This window comes from Hibiscus syriacus, unplaced genomic scaffold (genome assembly GCF_006381635.1).
Source record: "Hibiscus syriacus cultivar Baekdansim isolate YM2019G1 unplaced genomic scaffold, ASM638163v2 tig00110865_pilon, whole genome shotgun sequence".
NCBI classification, from domain to species: domain Eukaryota; kingdom Viridiplantae; phylum Streptophyta; class Magnoliopsida; order Malvales; family Malvaceae; genus Hibiscus; species Hibiscus syriacus.
In genome coordinates, this window is record NW_024062894.1 from 2,653,292 (window position 1) to 2,678,235 (window position 24,944).

Sequence of the window (24,944 nt, forward strand, 5' to 3'; positions counted from 1 at the left end):
AAGACAAATACTAACTTCATAGTGTTAAAGAATACACAGTTTAGCAGAATTGGCAGCAACCGAACAAATTTACTTTTAACCAAAAGACAAAACAAAGACAAATACTAACTTCACAGTGTTAAAGAATACACAGTTTAGCAGAATTGGCAGCAACCGAACAAATTTACTTTCAACCAAAAGAAAAAACAAAGACAAATACTAACTTCACAGTGTTAAAGAATACACAGTTTAGCAGAATTGACAGCAACCGAATAAATTTACTTCAACTAAAAGACAAAACAAAAGACAAATACTAACTTCACAGTGTTAAAGAATAAACAGTTTAGCAGTATTGGCAGCAACCGAATAAATTTACTAAGCAATCTAAGTGAAATGGTTAATCTAAGTGAAATTACGAGTAAATTTATCATCAAGTTAAATATGGAAAATCTTAAACTTACCTCGTTGCGTAGAGTATGAACCTCATTCTGCAACGATACTACCATCTCACGTAGAGCGGTAACCTCACCACGTAAAGTAGACACCTCCACACGCCATGCACCATCGTTATCACGTAGAGTATCGATCTCCTCACGCAAGGCATTGACCTCATCACGTAACTCCCTTGACTCATCCCGTGGAGGTGGAGAACAGGGAGATAGAAGTCGTGGCATCTTTGCCGGTCGCCTATCATGAGGTGATGGTGGAGAAGAGGCTCGATGATGTGACGGGATAGGTGATGCTCTCGTTGTAGAGGTGTATAGTCGGGTCGATCAGGTGATGGCTCTGGGTGAGGTGATGGCTCTCGAAGTGGAGGAAGTGGAGGCTGCTCATCATTCGTGCCATCAAAAAAACGCTGACTAGCTTGCCACCAATCAGTGGCAAGCTCAGCCTCCGTGGGTGTCAGTCTCTGTAATGGAGTGTTGGCCTCCTAAAAATATAAAAACTCAAACAAAGTTAAACGTCTACTATTAATAACTTGTTTATATATGATAGTATTTGTGTTAACTTACATTATTTATTGTCGCATATGGTATTAAGTCTTCCCAATCTAACAGACGTTTCCTCTTCCAGGAAATAGCCCTAGGAATATCATTTGAAGTTTTTAATGCATATGTCCGCATGCTGGGGAAAGCCTCGAATATCCAAATCTACAAACAATATAATAACAAACATTAGTAATTGTTAAATAATTAATTATAATTTTGAAAACATTATATAGAAATTCTTACCTTAAAGGCCCAAACAAAGTCTGACAAAGTGTATTTCGACCCATTGGCACGCAAACTTTTGCAGTCATCAAAGGCAGACGACAACTTAGTCCAGGTAGCTTTCCATATATACGAACCCCGCGAAAATAGATTCCATGCATTTAGGTCCTCTACTAATAATATTAGCTCCTGAGGAATAGGTTGTCTGGCCTCTCTGCCTAAAAAGCCGGCATACAAAAGTACTAGAAGGCATACTCGGATAACATCGACGTCATTCATCCGAGTAAAACCATCTTTCTTATTAAACAATTTCTTCAGGTCTTCGACGTGTAAGTTCGGCTTCTCTATTGACTCATCAGGAAAAACCCAGGATAACCATGATGGGCGAGTGATATGACGAGTGTACCAGCCTACATCATCGTGTTCGAATCGTAGACCAGTGATTAAGCAGAACTTCTTCTGCCCAAAACAAGTATACGCCGGTGGAAAATGAAACCATATCTCTTCCTCACCACGTTGTATAATGTCGGGTAGATCGCTAGTCATGGTCTGAAGCCACAAATGGGTCAAATTAGCATCTCCACCCGGATGATGTACTCTCAGCCATGGCCCGAAGCAGGTTTCCTCAAATAATTTTCTTTGTGCAGGTGAAAGCTTCGAAGCAATTGTAGTGGCTAGGCTAACTTTATTCCTTAATGTCAATGAAGCCGAAAAAAATTTCTACAAAAACAATAAACATACCAAGTTAGATATACCAAAAACTACACTGTGAAGATATACAAAAAACAATAAACATAAAGAGTAGTAGTTTATTCTTGAAACTAAAATTTGCAACACTGTTTTATCTTTTGGTTGAAATGAAAATCGCAACGAGAGAATGAAAATCGCAACGCGGAAATGACTATCGCAACGAGAGAATCGCAACGCGAAATTAAAATCGCAACGAGAGAATCGCAACGCGAAATGAAAATTGCAATGCGATTTAGGTTTCGCGTTGCGATTATCTCGTTGCGATTTTCATTTCGCGTTGCGATTCTCTCGTTGCGATTTTCATTTCTCGCGTTGCGATAGTCATTTTCGTGTTGCGATTTTCATTTTCATGTTGCGATTTTAAGTTCAGAAACTATTCTTCTGCAAATTGAAACTTTAATGGATTGCATTACTTCAACCAAAAGACAAAACAAATACAAATATTAACTTCACAGGGTTAAAGACTAAACAGTTTAGCAGTATTGGCAACAATCGAATGAATTTAATAAGAAATCTAAGTGAAATGGTTAATCTATTATTGAAATTACCAGTAAACTTATCATCAATTTCAATATGAAAAACCTAAAATAATGCAAAAATTTCAAAATAAAAATAATTAAAAAAACTAACCCTCGGAGGTTGATTTTCTATTTCTGAATGATTGTGAGGGATTTATGACCGTGAATGGTTGTGAAGGATTTCGCCGTAGAGAGTGAGAGATAGAGATGGGACTGAGTTGTGATTTTTTTTAGGTTTTAGGTTATGAGTTGCGATTACGGGATATACTGTGGACGGTTCAGTGTTCCGATAATTAATATTCGTGTTTGGAATTTGAAAATAAAATACGCGTAGCGATTATAATGGCGCTTTAAAAATCACGTTGCGATTTACGGATACGCGTTACGATTTTACGTATTGTCGTTGCGATTTACGGATACGTATTGCGATTTACATATTCTCGTTGTGATTTACAGATACGCGTTGCGATTTACGTATTATCGTTGCGATTTACGGATACGCGTTGCGATTTTACGGATACTCGTTGCGATAGTCAGAATCGCGTTGCGATTTATATGTTCGCGTTGCGATTTTCATATTCGTGTTGCGATTATGGAAAATCGCAATGCGAATTTGTACTATCGCATTGCGATTCTTCATAATCGCGTTACGATTCTGGGAACTGATTTGCGATTCTGGAGATCGCGTTGCGATTTTTATTTCGCATTGCAATTTTGTTGGTCATTTTGGCAAATCCAAAAAAAGTTGGTTAAAATCGTATATTATAAGGCATTTTTGGTCACTGAGGTTATTTTCTCTTTTTTTAATTCATTTACTTATCAAATGACCATTATACCCTTCCATCCTTCTTTCTTTGATATTCAACCCTACACAAAATATATCAATTAAGTCCTTAAACTTTTCAATTTATCTAATTTGATCATAAAATCCTAAAATCTTACAATTTGGTCACTAACCCGGTGTTTGGGATGTTACAAGGGTGTCTTACAAAAGTTATGGCTACAAATAATTTTGAACCATACTCTTCAATGGCTAAAGTATGTGTCCAAAATATACATATATTGTGATAACCAAGAAACAATTGGTAGAGCGCATAATGCAATATATAATGGTAAGTCGAGACACATGCATCATCGACATAATACCATCAGACAACTGATGTCAACAGGAGTTATCTCTATTGATTTTGTAAGATCAAAAGATAACATTTCAGATCCGCTAACCAAAGGTTTAAATTGAGATCAAGTTGATAAAACATCAAAAGGAATGAGACTAAAGCCCATGAATATTTAAGGCTCTATATGAAGGAAAACCCAACTTATTTGACTGGAGATCCCAAGATCTAAGTTCAATGGGACAACCTACTTGCATAGACCTTGTGTGGTCATTGTGGCCGTTTTTTATCCCAAGTCCATTCCTATAATGAAAACAGTGACTAAAACATGGAAAAGATTAAGCAATGCTTTTAATGATCACTATGTGTTTAGGTGAGCAGAACAACATAAGTCACCTATGTGAGAGTGAAGTGAAGCAACTTCAAGGAGACTATTGGGGCACAGTTCTCTAAGAACTTGCAAAACCAGGAGATGTCCACGGCTATATGGACATAACCATGAGAACCAAATTCTTGTCAGGGAGATATTTGTGTGAGGTATGTCATCGCTTACACAAATGGCAGGTCAGTTCAAGGACATCACGTCTACTAGACAACCAATAAGGTAAACATATATTCACAAGGGAAGGTTCAAAAGGGGACACCTACCTATCCTATGCAAATATCAAACGTAGAATCTATCACCATATCGAGCCAATTGGAAATAATCAATTTCATTCATGTGGGAGATTGTTGGAAAATTATGAATTAATTGAATAAAATTGATGCTCTTTATGATAAATGGTGTCACTTGGTGAAAATACTTATTAATAATAAGTTATATCACTTGGTTTAAAGTTGCATCAATTCAATTATACCTATTAGCTTTACAACTAATCCCTTCATCAAATGGTCTTAACTCCTCGTAAAAGGGACATAACCTTTTGATTAATTTCCTCTCCTCTATAAATAGACAAGTTACATAATGCAAGGTTAAAATGTTGGAATAGGAAAAACTTAGAAATTTGCTTCCAAATTTATTCTTTCCGGTGATAGAGAAAGGCAAGATTGTGTTCGACTGATTACTACGATTGTACTTACTGTTGTGATTGTTTGTTATTGTATCCTGGGAGACCGATGTCTAATGTTACTCAAAGCATCGAGTAGAGGCCGAATATGTCTTAAGGAAACTATTCATACAAGCCTCAACAAAACTTTCTCTTCCATTTATCTGACTCCGCTCATCCTCGATTTCATGTCTACATATGAGTAACCAATCTCATTCCTCTATTTTAAATCTTTATTTATTTTACTTCGTTCGATTATATAATAAATATTTGTTTATTATTATTATTATTATATGTCTAACTTTGAGTTTAAGTTAGAGATTCCTATCGTGCTATGTTGTCAGAATGATAGTAGCAAAGTTTTTTTTAACGAGATTCACGAGTGGTTTTACCTTTAATTGTTTGCTTTTGAGGCTGATTTTCATCTCCGGACTCATGATTTTGTAGGAGATAGCGTAAGATCAATGGGATGGAATTTTATGGTGGTTCTCATCGGCTATTTTATTTTTTGTCAGTAAAGAGATTGGGTGTTTTCAAATGACTGCGTCTCGAAACCTTTTTACCTTGAATAGTGTTGCACATAATACTTACCCCAGGTTATTGAGTCTCATGCAGAGATGTGCAGTGTATTTTGAGGTTGGTAAGCCCATTGTCGGTTGGAATGATATACAAGTTCAAATTAGACTTGGATCCCTCAAAATTGTCTATGGGTTTTGGGTTTTCCCTTTGATGGAGTAAACCAAATCAGATCCATGATCTTATTAGCAAACGATGAGGAAAATCAACTTGCTATTCTGAAGAAGGGCAAGTAGATGGACGTCCCAGAGATTTTTTTTTTTCGGCACAACAAATATAAATTTATTAATATTAGTAAAATTGGCCAAAGATAAAAAAAAGTTACCGATCAGTGCTTCAGTGAAGCATGAACACAAAATCAAACACCGAATTACATCCTAAAATGAAAATAAAAATACGTGTAAAACATCATAAACGCTCGACCTTAGTATACTAACTTAAAACCAACATCGCTTACAGCAAACCGATAAACAAAACAGTCAGTCCACCGCAACCTAAGCAATAACCGGTCAAAATAAATATAAGACACCATGAACGTACAATAGCATATTGACCTAGACACAACATTGCTAACTTCAAAACGTTAACCAATTCAGTCCGATTCAACCGCTGCTGATCACGAACCCCTAGTAGTATTAGTCACTTTGAAGACATCTCCTATTTCATACGACACGATCCACCATTGTTTCTTTGCAAATAATCACGCCAATTTGCATGAGACTACATGAATTGTCTCTAGAGGAATAACCCCAATGGTTAACGTTTTGTGTGAAATGGACTGGCGCTATTTGGATGCTTCTCGGAGCGAGGGAAATATGATAGTTTTACAACAAAACAAATCTAGTTTTAACCCCATTTGCATGCAAAAAACTACGTGTTGAAACCTTATATTACACGTAAACGCCATGCAAAGGTCGAAATCCACTATATAACCCTTGATCCGCCACCCCATTTCTCACCATCAAAGCTAATCAATACCCCTGAAATCAACAACCATTACCATGACAAAGCTCGCTCTCCTCGTAGCAACCTTGGCTCTGGCTTTATTCATGGTCAATGCTTCCATATACCGCCAGCAACACTCTTGTCAACAGCAGATAAGGGAGGAAGACAACCTGAGGTACTGTCAGAGATACATAGAAGAGGAGTCGAGCAACCGGTACAACAGGGCGGACCGACACTTGGACTCTTGCTGCCAGCAGCTGGAGAACCTCCAGGGGGATTGCCGCTGCGATGGCCTGGAACAGGCGGTGAGGCAGCAACTCAAGGAAGGAGAATGGGAGAGAGAAGATGTTCATGAGCTGTACAAGGTGGCCGAGAAGATTTTGCAGAGGTGTGATAACGTGGAGGAGCCTAGGAGGTGTGATTTGCCTTCTCGAAGGTGGTTTTAGAGATAAAAGGTCTACAAGACCCTAAAAAAATGCTAGCACAATAAACTGTAAGGCATGCATATATAAATTGCGTGCTTTTCATCAGTAGTGGTGGTGGTTTTGGGACTAGTTTGTAGTATATTACATAAATAAAGCACATTATCATGTGCACTGTGCTTGCTTAAATCCAAAGTGCAGCTCTGACTTTCATTGGCTGATAAGAACATCATCAGCATTAGCTTATATTGAGTTGAAAATTAAAGATATAATAATAAGTCGAATCGAATCCAAATATTAGAGAATTGGATGAAAACAAACAAAGTCGGAAAATCTAAAATATCGAATAAAACCAGAAAAACTCTATTTTTTTTATCTTTTTTATTCAAAGAGACGTAAGATCTTTCTAACAAAAGAGAATAAAACTTAGGCTTTTTAATATGTATTTCTTATCGCTTTCAGTTGAAGGAAAAAAATAGGGGGTATGGAGATGAATCTTAAATATTTAGAGAATAAAATTTAGGGAATTATCTTAAATATTTAAATCCTAATCAAATATAAAATTTAAATCCAAAATCTATCATAAACTGAATTATATAATCAAGAATATAAACTAAATTATTTGATAGGTTGAAATCTTTGAATCTTCATTTTGAGACATTCTAAAAATATATGTTTTTTTGTTATCGTAAAAACTCTCTGATCCTATCAAAGTAATACAAATTAATCTATTTATTGGTGTATAAAATGAATATTAAGTCAATCTATTAAGTATTTATAATTATGTCATTCATCAAATTATAAATATAACTTATGATATCTATAATTTAATTTCATCACACTTTAATACTTACGACACTTAAAACATAATTGGTTACTTAATTTTATGTCATACTTTATAATAATATTATATATATATATATATGCGCGCGCACACAATTATAGATTTTAATATTGATTTTAATCAATATTACGCTAAAATGTTTACTTGGATATAAACTTAATAAAATATGATTTTTTGTTATGTATCTTTATGCATTTCTAAATTGATGTTAAATTATTATGTTATTTATGTGTATTTATTATATATTGTGTTCCCGACTACTTCATTGAGCATTCGAAACTTATTACGTTCGAGTTGTATTGTTATGTCACAACTCCCAAGTCTATCTTAACCATTTTGAATGTAGATGTTTTTTTTAAACTCATAATTAGTGGTGGCATGTTTAAAAATGAGTTTGTGTTTTGGTTAACAATGTGTTGTAATGTTTATATCTTATTTTGATACATTAGTTAGCTATGTAAAATAATGAATGCTCACATATACTTTAAAGCTCTAAAAGACTCTTAATTGTTGTTAATCTTTATCTAGTATATTTCTTGTTGATGTTGAGTTACTTCGAGACTTTATTTATATCTTTTTCATGAATTCTAACTATTATGAGCCGTTAGATATACAAAATAATTATTGTCTATAATAAATTTTAACATTTGTAACATGAAGAGATTGGACCAATGGTATAACGATTGGACTTGTCACCCGATATGAAACATAATCATAGTGTGTTTCATGTGTCAATATTAAAGAGATATCACTTAGATCCTTCACACATCATTCTAATAGTACCAATCTAGGTGAGTCTCGATTTGTCATATAAGGAAAAGCGAATGAGAACTCACTTGATGAGTTAAAGGAGCTCAGGAATAAGAGAAATGCATTAGTAAAGTTTTTTTTTTGTTTTGTTTTGGATGAAACAATTTGTGGAGGAAGCTACTTGGGAGTTAGAAGAGTTTATACGACTTTAATATCCACATTTGTTCGAACTGGATAAATTCAGAGGGTGAAATTTTTATTAGAAGATGAGAATTGTGATGATCAACTCTTTGAGTCAACATATGATAGTTGAATTGAGATAGGCCAACTTAGGAGCATTATTGAACCTTTAAGGCATGCTGGGTCTCATTTGTGCGAGTATTGAGTCATATGGACCTACGAAAATAGAGGATTTTTAAGGAGGCTAAAGGTTGAGGAACTAATTGAGTAACTAATCCATTAAGAAAAATTAAGATGATTTTTCCCTTGATTGTGTGAGGCCAACCGTGGGTTATATGGGAGGGAAAAGAAAGCTTTTCACCACCCTTCCTTTTTCACCTACCCTTCATTTTTCACCTATTCCCTTTGTCTTCTTCTCTTCTTTTCCCTTTTTACCGAAGGCTTTATATTAACATTATTAGTGAAAATCTCAGCTCAATCAAGATAAAAAGTATTTCAACAAATTCATAGGCTTCAAAATAAGATCAATATTATTCACTTTCTAAGACATGAGCAAGAGGAGAGTTTTACGAGGATTTTAGCTTTTGGGATAGTTAAGAGAGATTTAGAACATGTTATTATTTTTAAATTCTTCATTAATAATTATCTAATCATTTTGAATAATTAAAAACCTCTTTGCATGTTAGAGAAAGAGAACTCTGAAGAGCTAGAGACAAGAGGAAAGTTAGAGAAAGTTTATTAATGGACTTGCATTGATGTTTTTGAACAAATAGTGTATTACTAATATTTTGTTATATCATAATACTCATAAATGCGATTTCTTGTGTGTAGTTTATCACATATTGAACATGATTGAGTGGGGTGTATGATTAATGGCGTAGATGATGAATTAGTTTTTAAACACATATTCTATATGAAAAAGAGATTGTTCCTTCAACTATGTACCAGATACCACTATGAATGATCACATTACTAGCTTTAATCAGCTAGTGACTAATCTGATGAATATGGACGTGACTTTTGAAGACGAAGATTTGACTCTGATGTTGATGGGATCACTTCCTGATGAGTTTGAGTATCTTGAAACTACTCTACTTCATGGGAAAGTTGATGTGTCTCTCAGTGAAGTAACTGTTGCCTTGTATAGTTATAAATTGAGAAAGAAAGACAAACAAGAAAACACAAGTGTCGAAGCACAAGCTCTTGTTGTTAGAGGTCGTTCGAAGAGTCAGAATAAAGGAAGGAGAGGGAGATCGAAGTCAAAGTCCAGATTGAGCAAAGATGAATGTGCCTTTTGTCGAGAAAAAGGGCACTGGAAGAAAGAATGTCTCAGGATAAAGAAGATTATTTTCAAGTATTAATTCTAAAATTAATAATTTTATAAAACTTGTGACATCACATGTTTAACAACATATTATTTTGAATGTTATTTAGTATTAATCCTTCATCACTCATAATCATAAATTCAAATTTATTTTTATTTCCGTAGGCTAAAATTATTGTTTTAACAAGTTTCATTTGACAATAAAATTATATTAAAATGATAAAATATTTTTAAGTGATCCAAACATATCTTAATAAAAAAAAGATCGATAACGATTTTTTTTTATTTTCTTCAAAATTGATCGAAAGATGTTAAGATAGATTGAACCATATGTATTTTAATTTTCAATCCTATCGAAATAGTTAATTAAGATGGTCGGATACATTTGAAACTCCACAGATAAAATGAATACTGAATTCTTTAATATCAATGCCATTGGCAAAACCACGCATGCTCGTTATAATATTCAGAAAAAGTTAATTATAAATAGACGCCTTTGGTGGAATTTGCTTAATTTGCCTTTGAAATTTTTTATAAGAATGTTCAAACGATGGCTTTAAAATATAAATTTCTAGCACGACTACGGAATTTACAATTCAAAGAGTCGTTGGAATGGTTAATTTTGAAAGATATTTTCCTTGCTTTTACTTTTCTTCCCACGAATTTGGGTGGAAATTCGTCACTACGTTCGACTAAATTGTAATTTCTTACGATTCAAAAGGACTCTTCAACACTCTTAGTCTAGGGGAATTTCTCCATATAATCTTATTGTCTTATTTTTAAATCTTATGATGGACCCGAATCTACAACGCACTCAATTTTAACAACAAAATAATTCGTGTCAATTTAAATGATTTTGTATAATTATATAATATATATATATTCTTCATTTTTTTTCATATGTGATATACTTATGTCGTACAAAGTCGAGTAAGTCAACTCAAACTTGAAATCAATCCTCTAATTAAACATATGTTTTTCTCTCTATTCTCCCACAAAAGCTTGTCCCGAAGGATAAGAGCCCGATCAGCGAGAAAAGGACCAAAATAATACATGCATAAAAGCCTAAGGATGAATAGATGGTATTAACTTTGTAACAAATTTCTAAACATTGTCAGATAATATTTTACAGGCATCAACTTTGAAGATAAAAGAAACAAACAAAAGAATAATCAATGTAACACATTTTAATATATTACATTTCAATGGACCCTACATGTTTTATTCTATAATTCTCTTGACTTTAAGTTGTCGTTTTAGACTTAAAAGAAGCAACATCTTTAACTATAAATACATGCCACAATTGCACTATGAACCTCACACAAAACCTGTGCTAACTTTCCAGAGTGAGGGGAAAAAAAACAAAGCGAATTAACCTTTGAATCAGTTTTAGAAATGGCTTCACAGGTTTCTGAAATTCCTTCTTCATCACCACTTACTTCCATTCCTTCCGACAAGGATGAAATCCGCCCCAAGGCCGACTTTCAGCCTAGCATTTGGGGTGACCTCTTCCTCAATTGTCCTGATCAGGTATATTTGTAAAAATAGACGGTTCAGATTAATTTTTTATTTATTTTTTGATAAATATCTTTTCATTTTAACACGAATAAATTTTTCATTGTTGTGAGCAGGAAACTGATGTTGAAACTAAACATCGACACGAAGAACTTAAAGAAGTAGTGAGCAAGATGATTGTGGCACCGATGGCTAATTCAAGTCAGAAGTTGACCTTCATTGATGCAGTCCAAAGATTGGGTGTGAGTTACCATTTCACGAAGGAGATTGAAGATGAACTAGAGAAGATCTTTCGTGACAAGAACGTCAACAACGATCTCTACACCACATCTCTTCGATTTCGATTACTTCGAGAGCACGGATTCAAAGTTTCATGCGGTAATTAATGGATCAACAACTTTAGTTTGTAGATATAGTATGTAATGTTTGATAGCGGTATTCAATTTGGGGTGATTTGATTGCAGATGTATTCAACAAGTTCAAAGATGAGCAAGGGAATTTTGAATCGTTCGTGATGAACGATATTCGAGGACTGCTCGAACTCTACGAAGCTTCATATTTGAGGGTTCATGGGGAAGATATATTGGATGATGCAATTTCTTTCGCCAGCAACCATTTAGGCCTTGCCGTCATGGCATTAGACTATCCTCTGTCAGAACAGGTTTCTCATGCTTTAAAACAATCCATCCGAAGAGGCTTGCCAAGGGTTGAGGCGAGGCACTATCTTTCAATATACCAAGATATTGAATCTCATAACAAGGACTTGTTGGAGTTTGCAAAGATTGATTTCAACATGTTACAACTTTTGCATAGGAAAGAGCTAAGTGAGATTTGTAGGTAAGTTTTTTTAATCTATTTTCACCCATTTTTTCCCTTTTCCCCCCAATTTGTAGGTCAGTTTTTTACAAGGTGAAATTGTTTTAGGTGGTGGAAGGATTTGGACTTTCAACGACAGCTACCATATGCAAGAGATAGAGTGGTTGAAGGCTATTTTTGGATTATGGGAGTCTACTTTGAACCCCAATACTCACTTGGTAGAAAAATGCTGACAAAAGTCATAGCAATGGCATCTATTGTGGATGATACGTATGACTCATATGCTACATATGATGAGCTAGTTCCCTATACAAATGCAATTGAGAGGTTCAATTTCTTTAGTTCTATATTAAATTCCACTTACGTAAATATTATGTGAAATGATGGAACATAACCTTGAAATTGGATTTCAGGTGGGATATCAAATGCATAGATCAACTCCCAGAATACATGAAAGTAAGTTACAAGGCACTCTTAGATGTTTATGAAGAAATGGAACAACTGATGGCTGAACATGGAAGACAATACCGTGTCGAATATGCAAGAAACGCAGTATGTATATATATTGTCAAACATTTATTTTATACTACAAGTGAACTTTCAGTGACAATTTTGCTGCCCCAGATGATACGACTTGCTCAATCTTACCTTGTGGAGGCCAGATGGACTCTTCAAAACTACAAACCATCATTCGAGGAGTTTAAGGCCAATGCATTGCCAACCTGTGGTTATGCCATGCTTGCTATTACAGCTTTTGTTGGAATGGGAGATATCGTCACCACAGAGACCTTCCAATGGGCAGCCAATGACCCTAAGATCATCCAAGCCTCCACAATTATTTGCAGGTTCATGGATGATGTTGCTGAACACAAGGTCGGTACAAATATTTTTGATATGTAGTGACGGATATTAGGCCATATTAGTGACGGATTAATTTTTGTTTTGTTCGAGTGCAGTTCAAGCACAGGAGAGAAGACGATTGCTCGGCGATCGAGTGTTACATGGAAGAATACGGTGTGACAGCACAAGAGGCATATGATGTATTTAACAAGCATGTGGAGAATTCATGGAAGGATGTGAATCAAGAGTTTATTAAGCCGACGGAGATGCCGACGGAGGTTTTGAATCGTAGTTTAAACCTTGCAAGGGTGATGGATGTGCTTTACAGGGAAGGAGATGGCTATACATTTGTTGGCAAAGCTGCCAAGGGTGGAATTACTTCATTGCTCATTGAACCAATCCCATTTTAAATCAATAATTTTCCCCTTTAAGTGGGTTCCTTGTGGAATAATTATTAAGTTTTTATTAATAATGTTTTATAATATATATATATATATATATATATATATGTGTGTGTGTGTGTGTGTGTTAGAGTTTATCCTCTAACAATATCTGCATAGTATTGTACACAAATATAAAAGAAAGTCCAAATCGGCTTTATTTGTACTTTTCCTTGTGTTAGCCCAATAAGGAAAGTATTTGCAACTTTTTTCATTGTGAAAATTGCTCTTTTCTACATCTCATTTTATTTATGTGTGTATTTATTGTATGGAAGAGTCTATAGGAACACAAATACTTTCTTTGTGCCCATCAATAACATTTTGACACGTGTTGTTAAGGTAGAACTCATTCAATCTTGTTAAAATTTATTATTTTTCTATTTTATTTTATCTTTCAAAATTTCTCTACAGTCTCGTCGTCCATGTTAGCGAAACAAAATATAAACAATGGGTTTTTAAGATTGTTTTCGTGTTGTGAACAGGGAGTTTCCTTGTGGCTCCTGTTAGCTTTTGTTTTGTCTTGTATTAGGGTTATTTTGATTAGTTTTTTTATGTTTATAGTGTGTTGTTAGCTATTTTTTTGGTAGCATTCATTCAGGTTTCGTTTTGTTTGGATGAGAGGTTATTATGTTAAACTGATTCAGTTGAACTGAATATAGTTTCGAGCACTCTTTTTTTCTTTCGCTTTCCGTCGACTCAATTTATTTATTTCGATTAAATTAAAAGAGATTTTAATGAGACTTATGTTTTATTTTAAAAAGATAAATTTTAAATAAACTAATCATATCCTAATAAAGATTAACGATGATTCTCTCAAATCACATATTAATGTTCATTCGAAACGGAAAAATTAAATAGGATTAACACCCATTTTCAAAAGACGTTTTGACAATAATTCAAAGATGGTAGTATAATAAAATGATATTTTAATCCAAATAGGCTGTCGTCATACTTTTCTTATATTAAAGGGTAAATTACATATTTAGTCATTTGATTATCATTTTGGTTTTGTTTTGTTCATTCAATTATTACTTTTTTTTTTAAAATCATACCCAACGTTACATTTTGGTTCCGATTTAGTCACCCGCCATTAAAAATAAACATAATTGTTGACGTGGAATTTTTTATTTTTTCAATGATGACATGCATTACCTTATTTTAGGGGTATGCAAAAATATTCGATCTGAATACCTAACATTCCGTTTTGATCACCCATCATTAAAAAATTAATGATGATGCTGACATTAGATATGATTTTTTTTGGTGAAATAAGGACATAAAACATTCTAGCTATTAACTCCTAAACATTCTAGCTATTAACTCCTAAATATTCTAGCTATTAACAGCCACCGAGGATGTTGAGAAACTTTGACCCCCAAAATCATCACTGTGGGCTATCTTCGACATAAAATCAACCACTCTATTATTTGTTCGATCAACCAAAGAAAACGAGACTAGCCATTTTCTGTTTAGCAGCTCCTGGATGTGTTGTAAAATGGTTGGTGAAACTGGTTTCGGCACAACTTGGTTTAATTCTAGAAGACTTCTCTATTATCGACTTCGAGTATAACGCGACGCGCTCCCATATTCCAGGCATGTTTTAAACCATCCAAGACCCCCCATAATTCCACTACAAATATTGAACAGATTCCGACAACTCTAGTGAAGCCTGAAATCCATTCTCCGAAGTTGTTCCGAATTGTTCCCCCCACATGTCGCATAACCTTGGATGTTTCGTGCTCCATCTGTGTTTATCTTCAGCCATTCTTCCGGAAGGGCCTCCCATTTAGAGTATCCGGTCTCCTCAACATCCTAGTATTGTTTGCATTTGCTCCAGCTGACATAGCTTTGCCACTCTCGGTTTGGAGTCTCTTACTTTGTTCAAGGATAGAAGTAGATCCCAGTTTCTCAACATCGAATATACATTGGTTTCGATGGTTCCATATGTTCCAAAGAACTACTCCAAACATCAGGTCCCATTCTTGATCTTCAATCGCAAAGTATCCATGTTTTGTGAGATTAACCAGTGACCATGTTCTTATATTCATTGTTAAGAACTCAGACATCTTGTCGGGACGATTCAATCTCTTCCATGTCTCCATCGTTTTCAGACATAGACGAAAGAGATGGTCGACGATTTCATCGTTTGGGTCACATACACCGCATTTTTAGTTATTCGTATGTCGCCTCACACGTTCACAATTAGTGAGGAGTCTCTCACCAGCCAATAGCCATAGAAATACTTCTACCCTCGGTACACCTCGGAATTTAGCAATGCTGCTCCACGGCTGTACCTGTTTCACCTCCAGTTTTAATCTCATAGGCGGATTTGACTGTAAATAATCGGTTAGGGGTCCATTTCCACCCTGGATAATCTATGGCTTGAACATGTACTGGAGTCATCGTGGCTATCAATCGGTGCTTTATTTCCTGAGGGAGTATGTTATCAACCATAATCCATTTATGTTCTCCATGTTCATCAATCATTTATGAAACTGTTAGAGCCGGTAGAGCCTTAGCTACTGCTCGGTTTACCACATGATTCTTTAGTGGACCCACATCACTAAGACAAGGGTCTCTCCAAAAATCAATAGACGAGCCATCGCCTTCTGTCTAAACAAGGCTCGAACGAATGTCATTCCTCACTAGACTAACCCCTTTCCATAGCCTTGAGCAATTGCGTCTCGTAATGTTGTTCGGGACGCTTCCTTCCCATTTATATTTGGTGCGTAAAACTTGCGCCCATAATTGATTAGGCCTGGTTACAAGATTGAAGGCGATTTTCACAAGGAATGCATCATTTTGCTTCTCCAGATTTTTTACACCAAGGCCACCCTCCGAAATTGAACATACAGTCTTCCATGGAACCAAGCTTATCCCGTGTCGTATCTATGTTTTGACCCAAAGAAATCCCCTTATTATCCTTTCGATCTCGGCACAAGTACCTTTCGGAAGAGGCGTAGACGGCATGGCATAAAACGGAATGGTCAATAGTACGGATTTTACCAGTGTAATTTTACCGGCCAAGGATAAGTTCTTTGCCGTCCATCCAGTAAGTCGATCCCGAACTTTTTGAATCAAGTATTGATATGTGGCATTTGTAACGTGGCTATGTAATAGAGGTACTCCGAGATATTTCCCAAAGTCTCTTACCTCCTGAAATCCACAAAATATTGATCGTGGCTGGACATTGTTGTCCTATATTCTTGGAATGCAAAATGATTTGCAAGGTTAACTTTCTGAAAAGAAACAATGCCAAATGTATCCATAATTTTTTTTATTATCTCCACTTTGTTCGTCGATGCATCCGCAAATAGTATCATATCATCCGTAAAACAAAGATGCGAGATAGCTGGTCCTTTCCGGGCTAGTCTTACTGGTTTCCAAGCCTTAGCTGCCGCACTCCTCTGTATAGCTTGGCCAAGTCGTTCCATACACATAACAAATAGGTATGGGGATAATGGATCCCCTTGTCGGATTCCTCTCGTGCGCTTGAAGGGTGCATACTTTAGTGGATTGGCGAGGGTCGAACGGTACTGTTAATCTTTTTGTGCACATTTTATTGGATTTAATCACGTATTTACTCGTCCAACTATTACCAATTATAAATTTAATATTTTTATTGAAATATTTTTATTTCCAATTATAAGTTTAATATTTTTATTAAAATAATATATAACTTTACTAGTTAAGTTTTGGTCGTAATATTAATAAACTTTTTATTATTTTTATTATAAATTTAATATTATTTCATTTATTTAAATTATTTTATATTATTTTTATTATAAATCTAAAATTATTTCCTTTATTTTAATTGTTTTATATTATTTTTATTATAAATCTAATATTTTATTACAAGTAAAATAAGTAAATCAATCTGGTATTTCTTCGCGCCAAAGTGTGCACAGAAGGATCAACAGTATTCACCATATTGACAAATCAGCGAGTGAGAAGAAAACAGCGGCGCAGGCAAAGAGGATATCTGACACTGACAGAGGCGAAGGCAGCAATATCAGAATCATTTTGGCGAATGATACCATAACAGAAATCAAAGAAATAAGCTTTGTAAAGAAGAAATCGAAAGCACAAGAATTGTAAGTTGGAGATTTTGACTAAGAACCAAATTCATCGACTATTCAGAATAATACTTTTAATAACATCGCAGCCTTTAATGGGCCATCACATTACATATTTATAAGGCCCGAATATTGCTAACAAATTTAGCAACATACTGATAACCACCCTAACAACCTACCAGCTAGCTAAACTACACAGCCATAACATAGTTATAAACCCCGTTACGGTTGCTTCCGCAGAAAGAAATTTTTTAAAATTGAAGCTCTTGAAATCCTATCTTCGAAGCAAGTTGACTCAAGATAGATTGAACGGATTAGTAATTCTAAGCATCAAAAGTTAATTTTTACAAAGTTTCGATTATCGTAAAATAATAGAGGTTTTTGCTTAAAAAAATGCACGAAGACATTGTTTTAGGTGATATTTGTAGCCTTGTAGGTTTTGGTTTGTATTAATATTGATATTGTTTGACTATAATTTCTATACATTTTTGTTTTAAAAAAAATTATTTATGTTTTGTCTATTATACGACACAAGTATAGGGGCATAAAATTATTATCCCGCACAGGGCATTAAAACTCATTGGACCGACCCTGGTTATATGCTTCCCAGTGAGTAAATCATTTAAATAATTATGGTCCTCATGAAACTGATTCATCCTTCAAGTTCACATGATTTAATCGGACAAACTTCTAGGTAAAGGATCTCTGAGTAATATGAGGGTGGTAATAAGTGCATGTATAACCATCTAGCCTTGACACTCTCTCGACCATAATACCATGTATATGGGTTTTCAGCCAATGTGAGATCAACCAAGTTATTGTTGTTGATAAAATCCGCGAAATCTAACAAAATTGTATAATCGACAACAACCCCAAATTTCTCATCAATAGATTATACAGAAAGTATCTCCTATCTGATGGATTGTTGGGCGCATATACATTGATAAGACCACATTTGAATCTTAAATTGATAAGGCACTCGATTAATATGATAGCTCAATCGATCACAATCTTTCTCTCTAACGGAAGAAACTAGGATATTATAGTGAAATAAGACCATCAGAAGTACCAATGGAAGGAGAAAAAGTCATATTCCTATTTCTTCCTCCGCACAACCGCTTTAGGAGGAAAGGCTTATTGGTTTGAAGTTTTTATTCTTTGATGAACACAACTCTGGCTCTGCTTGATAAAATAACTTGATGAACGGCCCTTACCTTTTTCATTTTTCCCAAATCTCTCACATTCCAATACATGAAGCTAAAATTCATCATAATTAAATAGCATAAGAAAACTCAAAACTAGAAAATGAATCAACAACAACAACAAAACCCTATTCCCATATGTAATGGGGTAAGGGGGAGGTAGGGTAGTAGGCTGCCCCCAACGTCAGATTGAGAGCAACTTCCGTGGAAGACCTCCAACAGTCATAAAATTAAAAATAAAGATAAAATACAATGCATGTATAAATAAATAAATAAATAAATACATAGTTGAACATTCATCATAATGCAATCTTCATATGCGAATCTATAATGGGAAGTAATCCCTGCAAATAAATCCTGCGTAAAAATCTCTGCAATAGACAGAAACGTAAGACTCGAAAAAATTTAAAAAGAGGAAACATGAAGAGAAGGATACATAAAAGTCAACGATAGCAAGCTACGAGAAGGAATAAAGTTAAAAGGGTTAAAACCTAAACAAAGGCAACACTACTCCGCTATCCTAGTTCTAAGCCTTCATAAATTCCATTGACAGAAACGTATAAAAAGTAGAAGTCATGTAAATTACTACAAAGGCATTAAAAGAAGACAGAGATGATACACCCTATGGATGTGACCCGCTCTACTCGGCTACCCTGGTCTTAAGTCTCCATACTTTCCTATCAGAGGTCATGTCCTCGGTAAGGGTTAAATCCTTCAAATCAGATCTCAAGCAGTCTTCCCACTTCCGCCTTGGTCGTCCTCTCCTTCTGGCACCGTCGACTGTAATTGACTCTACCCTCCTGACCGCATCCGACGGTTGTCACCTAAGAACATGCCCAAACCACCATAGTCTTCCCTCCCTCAATTTTTCGGATACAAGCACCACCCTCAAGGACATCCTAATAGCAGAGTTTGGTTTCATGTCCCACAGAGTCCTACCACATGCCCATCAAAGCATTCTCATTTCTATGGCCTCCATCCTCCTTATGTGATCCTTCTTGGTTGTCTAACATTCTGATCCATACAGCAGCGCTGGTCTTATTGCCATTCTATAAAATTTTTCCTTAAGTTTTAAAGGCACCTTCTTGTCACACAAAACTCCAGTAGTAGCCCTCCACTTTAGCCATCCCGCCTTAATACGGTGTGTAACGTCATCATCCACACCCATATCTTTATGTATCATAGACCCTAGGTACTTGAAACAATCCTTTGATGGGAGAACGTGTCCTTCAATGCATACTTCTACATCTTCATCATTTTGGTTCCCACTGAAGTTTGAACATAAATACCATGCCTTTTCAATATTGATCATTAGACATTTTTCTTCCAAAGTAGTATTCCAGGTAGCCAGTCTACTATTCAGCTCAGTTTTTGTTTCAGCAACTAGGACAATGTCGTCAGGGAAAAGAATACACCATGGAACCCCATCTGGTGTCGCACAAAAGATGTCATCCAATATCAAGGCGAAGATGTAAGGGCTAAGAGCTGACCCCTGGTGGAGTCCGATTTCTACCGGGAAAGCCTCGGTGTCGCCAACTATAGTCCTGACGTATGTAGTAGATCTACAATACATATCACGAATCGCCCGGATATAAGTAGTTGGGATCCGTCTTGATTCTAAGGTCTTCCAGATCGTATCGCGGGGAACTCTATCATACGCTTTCTCAAGGTCAATGAACGCCATGTGAAGATTTCTATTTTCCCCCTATATTTCTCCATAAGTCGTCGAAGTAGATGAATTGCCTTCGTAGTAGACCTGCTTGACATAAAGCCAAATTGGTTTTCCAAAACCCTAGTAACCTGTCTCAACCTAGCCTCTATCACCCTTTCCCATAGCTTCATGGTATGGCTGAGTAGTTTAATACTTCTGTAGTTGCCACAACGTTGGGGATCTCCTTTATTCTTATAGATTGATATTACCGTAGACTCTCTCCACTCCTCTGGCATCTTGGCAGTCTCTAAAATAATATTAAATATGTTGGTCAACCACATAACTCCCTCTTCTCCTAGGACTAACCACACAGTGATAGGAATTTGATCTGGACCAACAACTTTGTCCCTCCCCATCTTTCTAAGAGCTATTTTGACTTCCTCAAACCCAATCCTACTTGTAGGGCAGTCATTGGTCGTAGTATGATGGTCGGCTGACCCATCAACGATACTATCTCTACAGGGAGAGGCACCGTCATTAAATAAGCCAAAGAAATAACTACCCCAAACCCTCTTAATATCATGATCTTTCACTAAAAGAACACCGTTGTTGTCCTAAATAAACCTAATGCTACCTAGATCCTTTTTCCTATTCTCCCTGGATTTTTCTAGCCTGAAGATGCCATTTTGTCCTTCCTTGTTGTCTAATCTCTTGTACATTTCCTCATATGCCTTATCTTTTGATTTAGCCACCGTTTTCTTGGCTTCCCGCTTTGTCTCCTTGTATCTTTTTTTATCTCTCGATCTTTCTTCGTCGTCATTGCATTGTAGATACTCCTTGAAGCAAGTTTGCTTTGTTTTCACCTTAATTTGGACTTCGTCATTCCACCACCATGATTCTTTATGCTCATTGACCTTCCCTGTCGACAATCCAAGAGTGTTTTTGGCCACCTCTCTAATGGAATTTTCTATATTTTTCCATAACATATCTGCATTATTTGAGTTTGTAGTTCCAAAACCTGTATTAGACAAAACCTTACTCCTAAAGTCATCAGTTGTCCCTCCATGTAAGTTCTTCCAAATGATCATAGGTTTACCAAGTTTAGCCCTCCTATGAGTGCTCCGCCCGTGACTTACGCGGAACACCAAAACCAACAATATGTGTTGTGATGCACATGTCTCTTCAGGGAACACCTTACAGTCAATGAATATAAAAAAATAATGCTCGTCTCCCTCATCTAACTCCGAAAAATGATTAACAATAACATATTTGGAGCATCAAAATTGAAACCCAAAGACACACCAATATGGAAGATAGCGACTACCTTCTTGGCATTTCTGAACATAATATTAGAGGATAAAGGGGATGGCTCAGATGATTGGGAATTAGACCCAAAAGGACATCGACATTTTTTCTTGCTTTTAGATTTCTTCGATGGAGCCCTTACCTTTTCTTTCCATTTGGAATAATTAATCAACCAATTGAACCTATCTATATAAGTTCTTAGGCCTTCGTTTTTTAGATCACTATGGATAATAGACCCTGCGTTTTTACCTTGAGAAGAGATTGCATCAACCACATCTTGCAATGGCTCAACATGAACATTAATCAACCCTGATCTAATTAGAATATCATGATCTGGATGGTTACACGTTCTTTGGCTGCACTCTGCTGGACTAGAGACTAGCGCAACCTTAGACTCAGAGAAATTATTCAAAGCTCCCTTATCAGAGTTAATGGGCACATAAAAAAAATCCAACATCACTAGACTCAGATATTGAAGGAGAATGGCAACACACCAAAAAAGGATATGGGGCAAGATTATCCACGTGACAATTTGTTTGATTGATTTCATCCTCAGGCTGGCCACCGCCACCAAGATTCTTGGATTCTGAGAATTCTACTTGCATATCATCATTACGAACATCACATTCTAAGGCTTTTTTATCACTCTTCTGTATCATCTCAAACGAAAATTCACCATCAATAAAAAGTCGATCACCATCATTTTCCTCCGTTCTAAGCTAAATCTTAAGAACACGCCTATTAATGGCAACTGATAAACTTTCTGGGATTATAAACACCTTTTGGATAGAGACTAGGATCTTAGCATAGTCAAATCTACTTATATTGAAAGTTTCCTCATCAATCTTCGACACAACACCCTATCTATTCCCCACACTCGTGAAGAATCTCTCGTGCCATACATGGATAGGCACGTCCTCAAGGACAACCCATACTTTGACACTCCTTTTAGCATCATAGCCTTCTAGAAGATCCGTCGAATCAACATTAACATATTAATGGAAAACACCTGGATTGAAAGTATAATTTATTTTCTATTATTATCCTTATACATCAACCAAAAAGAAGGAAAATCATATTCATTCATCCTTTATGGATTCCGGTAAATTCAAGTCTTAATATAAACTTTGGTAACCCATGCTTCTTTAGTCTTGATTGTGATGTTTGGAGCATCCGAGAAGTTGATAAAGGATTTTTAGAAGACGTTAAGTTTGTCGGATGTAAAATCTTGCCTCAAATGCTTGAAGAGAGTCTTGTTCTTCTTAAAAGTTTTTAGATGGAGTAACTACGTTTTGTAAATTGTATGAGTGTTGTCAATAGTTAAGAAATATTTTAGGTTTTGACCAGATACTGCCTTCAAATCACCACAAACTATTAAAGAAAGTTTATCAGTTGTAAAATTAGGCCTGAAGATGGCTCGAGTTTGGACTTTGATGGTGATGATCGAGGGCAAAATCAACCCAATACGGCATGTGGATTAATTATTTAGCTCAATACGACACAAAGTAATTTATTTAACGATCTACGACATTTGCTACAGTGACTTGGAACTCGTCACGTCGAGGTGATGAGTTCTAATAAAAATATTTTTAATTCAAACTTTTTATTTTGATGTGGTAAAATTTAATAAAAAATATATTTGATCAGAACTCGTCACCTCGACGTGACGAGTTTGAATAACAAAATATTATTTTGATAAACTCATCACCTTGACGAGTTTCTTGAACACTATAATAAATACCGAACTAATTTTTTTTGCCTGGTAACCGTATGAAAAAAAACCATGATCGAGAGAAAGTTGAGAATTGATAGTTGGGTCTGATTTGGACTTTTTTGGGAGTTGGTTTTAATGGATCATTTTGGACTTTATTTTAAGAGAGCTTTCGTTCTGGGCATGATGAATGAGCCCAAAACAAAATTAATCTTCACACCTCTATTATGCTCAAATTTGAGATTTAGTCCCTTTATATTTATTTAATATTATTAGATTTTTTTTATTTTTTATTATTGTTAGTTAATTCAAGTATTAAATAATAGTAACTGTTTTCGTTAAATTGATAATGTTATTTTTTTGTTGTAAAATTATAATTTTTTGAATAAAGGATATATATGTCAGCATGATGAGTTAGGATTGTAGTTTCTAAAAACGTCCACGTCAACATTTTAATTAAAATCATTTACCATGTTAATTATTTAAATTAACTAATAATATTATATAAATATAGAGAAAAATCCTATCTAATTAAGGTATAGGGAGTAAATCTAAAACATAAGCATAGTAAAGAGATCAAAACAATAATTTGACCCTAATATGATTATAGTCAACCCTAAAACTTCACCTTCTATAGTTCAGACAATATAATAAACACTTTCAAACTGGACTTTTCGTAAACTGATGCATATGAAAGGACACTCAAACCGCCAAATTAAGGGAGGGGTCAACCACAGATTTTCATCTTCAAAAGAATAAGACATGAACACATATATTAATGGGGATGGCCTACAATAATTAATATTTTCCAACCATAGTAGGTGATTGGTTGGTGGAACTATTTGAAAACTAAATTAAGTATTATTTGAAATAAATTACACTTAAACTTGTCAATTTAATTAAATTTAAAAATTCTATTTGATTAATTGAAATTTAAATATAATTGTGTTTGATTGACTATAAAATCTAATAATTTAAAATAATCCGAATGAAATGTTAAATTTAAAATGATTGATTCAAAAACTCATCTGACTCTGACTCAAATAATTTAAATTAAGATTTATTAAATCTGGTATAACCTAAACTTAAAATTATTCAAATGCACTAAAACATATTTATCCAAACTTAACATAAGTTGTAAATTTTGATGATAATTCGCATTATAAGTTTTACGAAATTGAAGTAGGCAAAAGCAGTGGGGGGGGGGGGTTCAAATCCTCACGAAAAAGAGAAAAAAAAAAGATCCCAAGAGGAGTGCAAAGCCAAAAACAATGAGAAAATAAAAGTGTAAAAATGCTTAATGTACCCTACAGGTAGGTGCTTGTTGGTCTATTTAATAACACAGAAACATTAACTATTTCTCCCCCACCCACTTTCCCTAGTAAAATAATGCTAAGTTTATGGTGAAATATAAAAAAAAGTCATTATGATACACAATTAGCTAAAATAATATTAAATTATTTTCAACATTTAATTAAATAAAACTTTATATTAACCAGTTGGTCTAGTGGGCATTAGTCCCTTAAGCAAAGTCAAGGGTTTGAATCTTGGTGATTGTGAATGGAGCAAATTGGTTGGGAGGGTCACCATTTCCTCTGCAATACTCAATATGAATTAATCGATCGTAGATCGGTAGTACACGATCCTAACTCATAACAGAACAGAGTTACTACAGGATTAATATTATGTACCGAGCATAAAAAAGGTTTACAGAACCATACAAGTGAT

At 35.1% G+C, this 24,944-nt stretch overlaps 2 protein-coding genes and 1 long non-coding RNA gene across 3 annotated transcripts; 2 read left to right on the forward strand and 1 right to left on the reverse strand.

Moving 5' to 3' along the window:
• Nucleotides 1-6,196: 6,196 nt before the first annotated feature.
• On the forward strand, nt 6,197-6,586 carry LOC120143945 (2S albumin-like). The gene has a single exon (XM_039158132.1). It carries the CDS (start codon nt 6,197-6,199, stop codon nt 6,584-6,586), a length of 390 nt encoding a protein of 129 aa, XP_039014063.1.
• Nucleotides 6,587-10,993: 4,407 nt separating this feature from the next.
• LOC120143993 ((+)-delta-cadinene synthase isozyme XC14-like) lies at nt 10,994-13,322 on the forward strand. The gene is made up of 7 exons (XM_039158175.1): nt 10,994-11,190; nt 11,292-11,553; nt 11,640-12,012; nt 12,100-12,318; nt 12,405-12,543; nt 12,616-12,864; nt 12,948-13,322. Exons 1-7 carry the CDS (start codon nt 11,056-11,058, stop codon nt 13,239-13,241), a joined length of 1,671 nt encoding a protein of 556 aa, XP_039014106.1. The 5' UTR covers nt 10,994-11,055; the 3' UTR covers nt 13,242-13,322.
• On the reverse strand, nt 12,465-24,263 carry LOC120143994. The gene is made up of 4 exons (XR_005517997.1): nt 24,250-24,263; nt 22,874-22,876; nt 16,609-16,623; nt 12,465-12,588 (listed from the first exon to the last, which is right to left on the reverse strand). It is a non-coding gene; the product is annotated as an uncharacterized LOC120143994 (long non-coding RNA).
• Between the last annotated feature and the right edge of the window lie 681 nt (nt 24,264-24,944).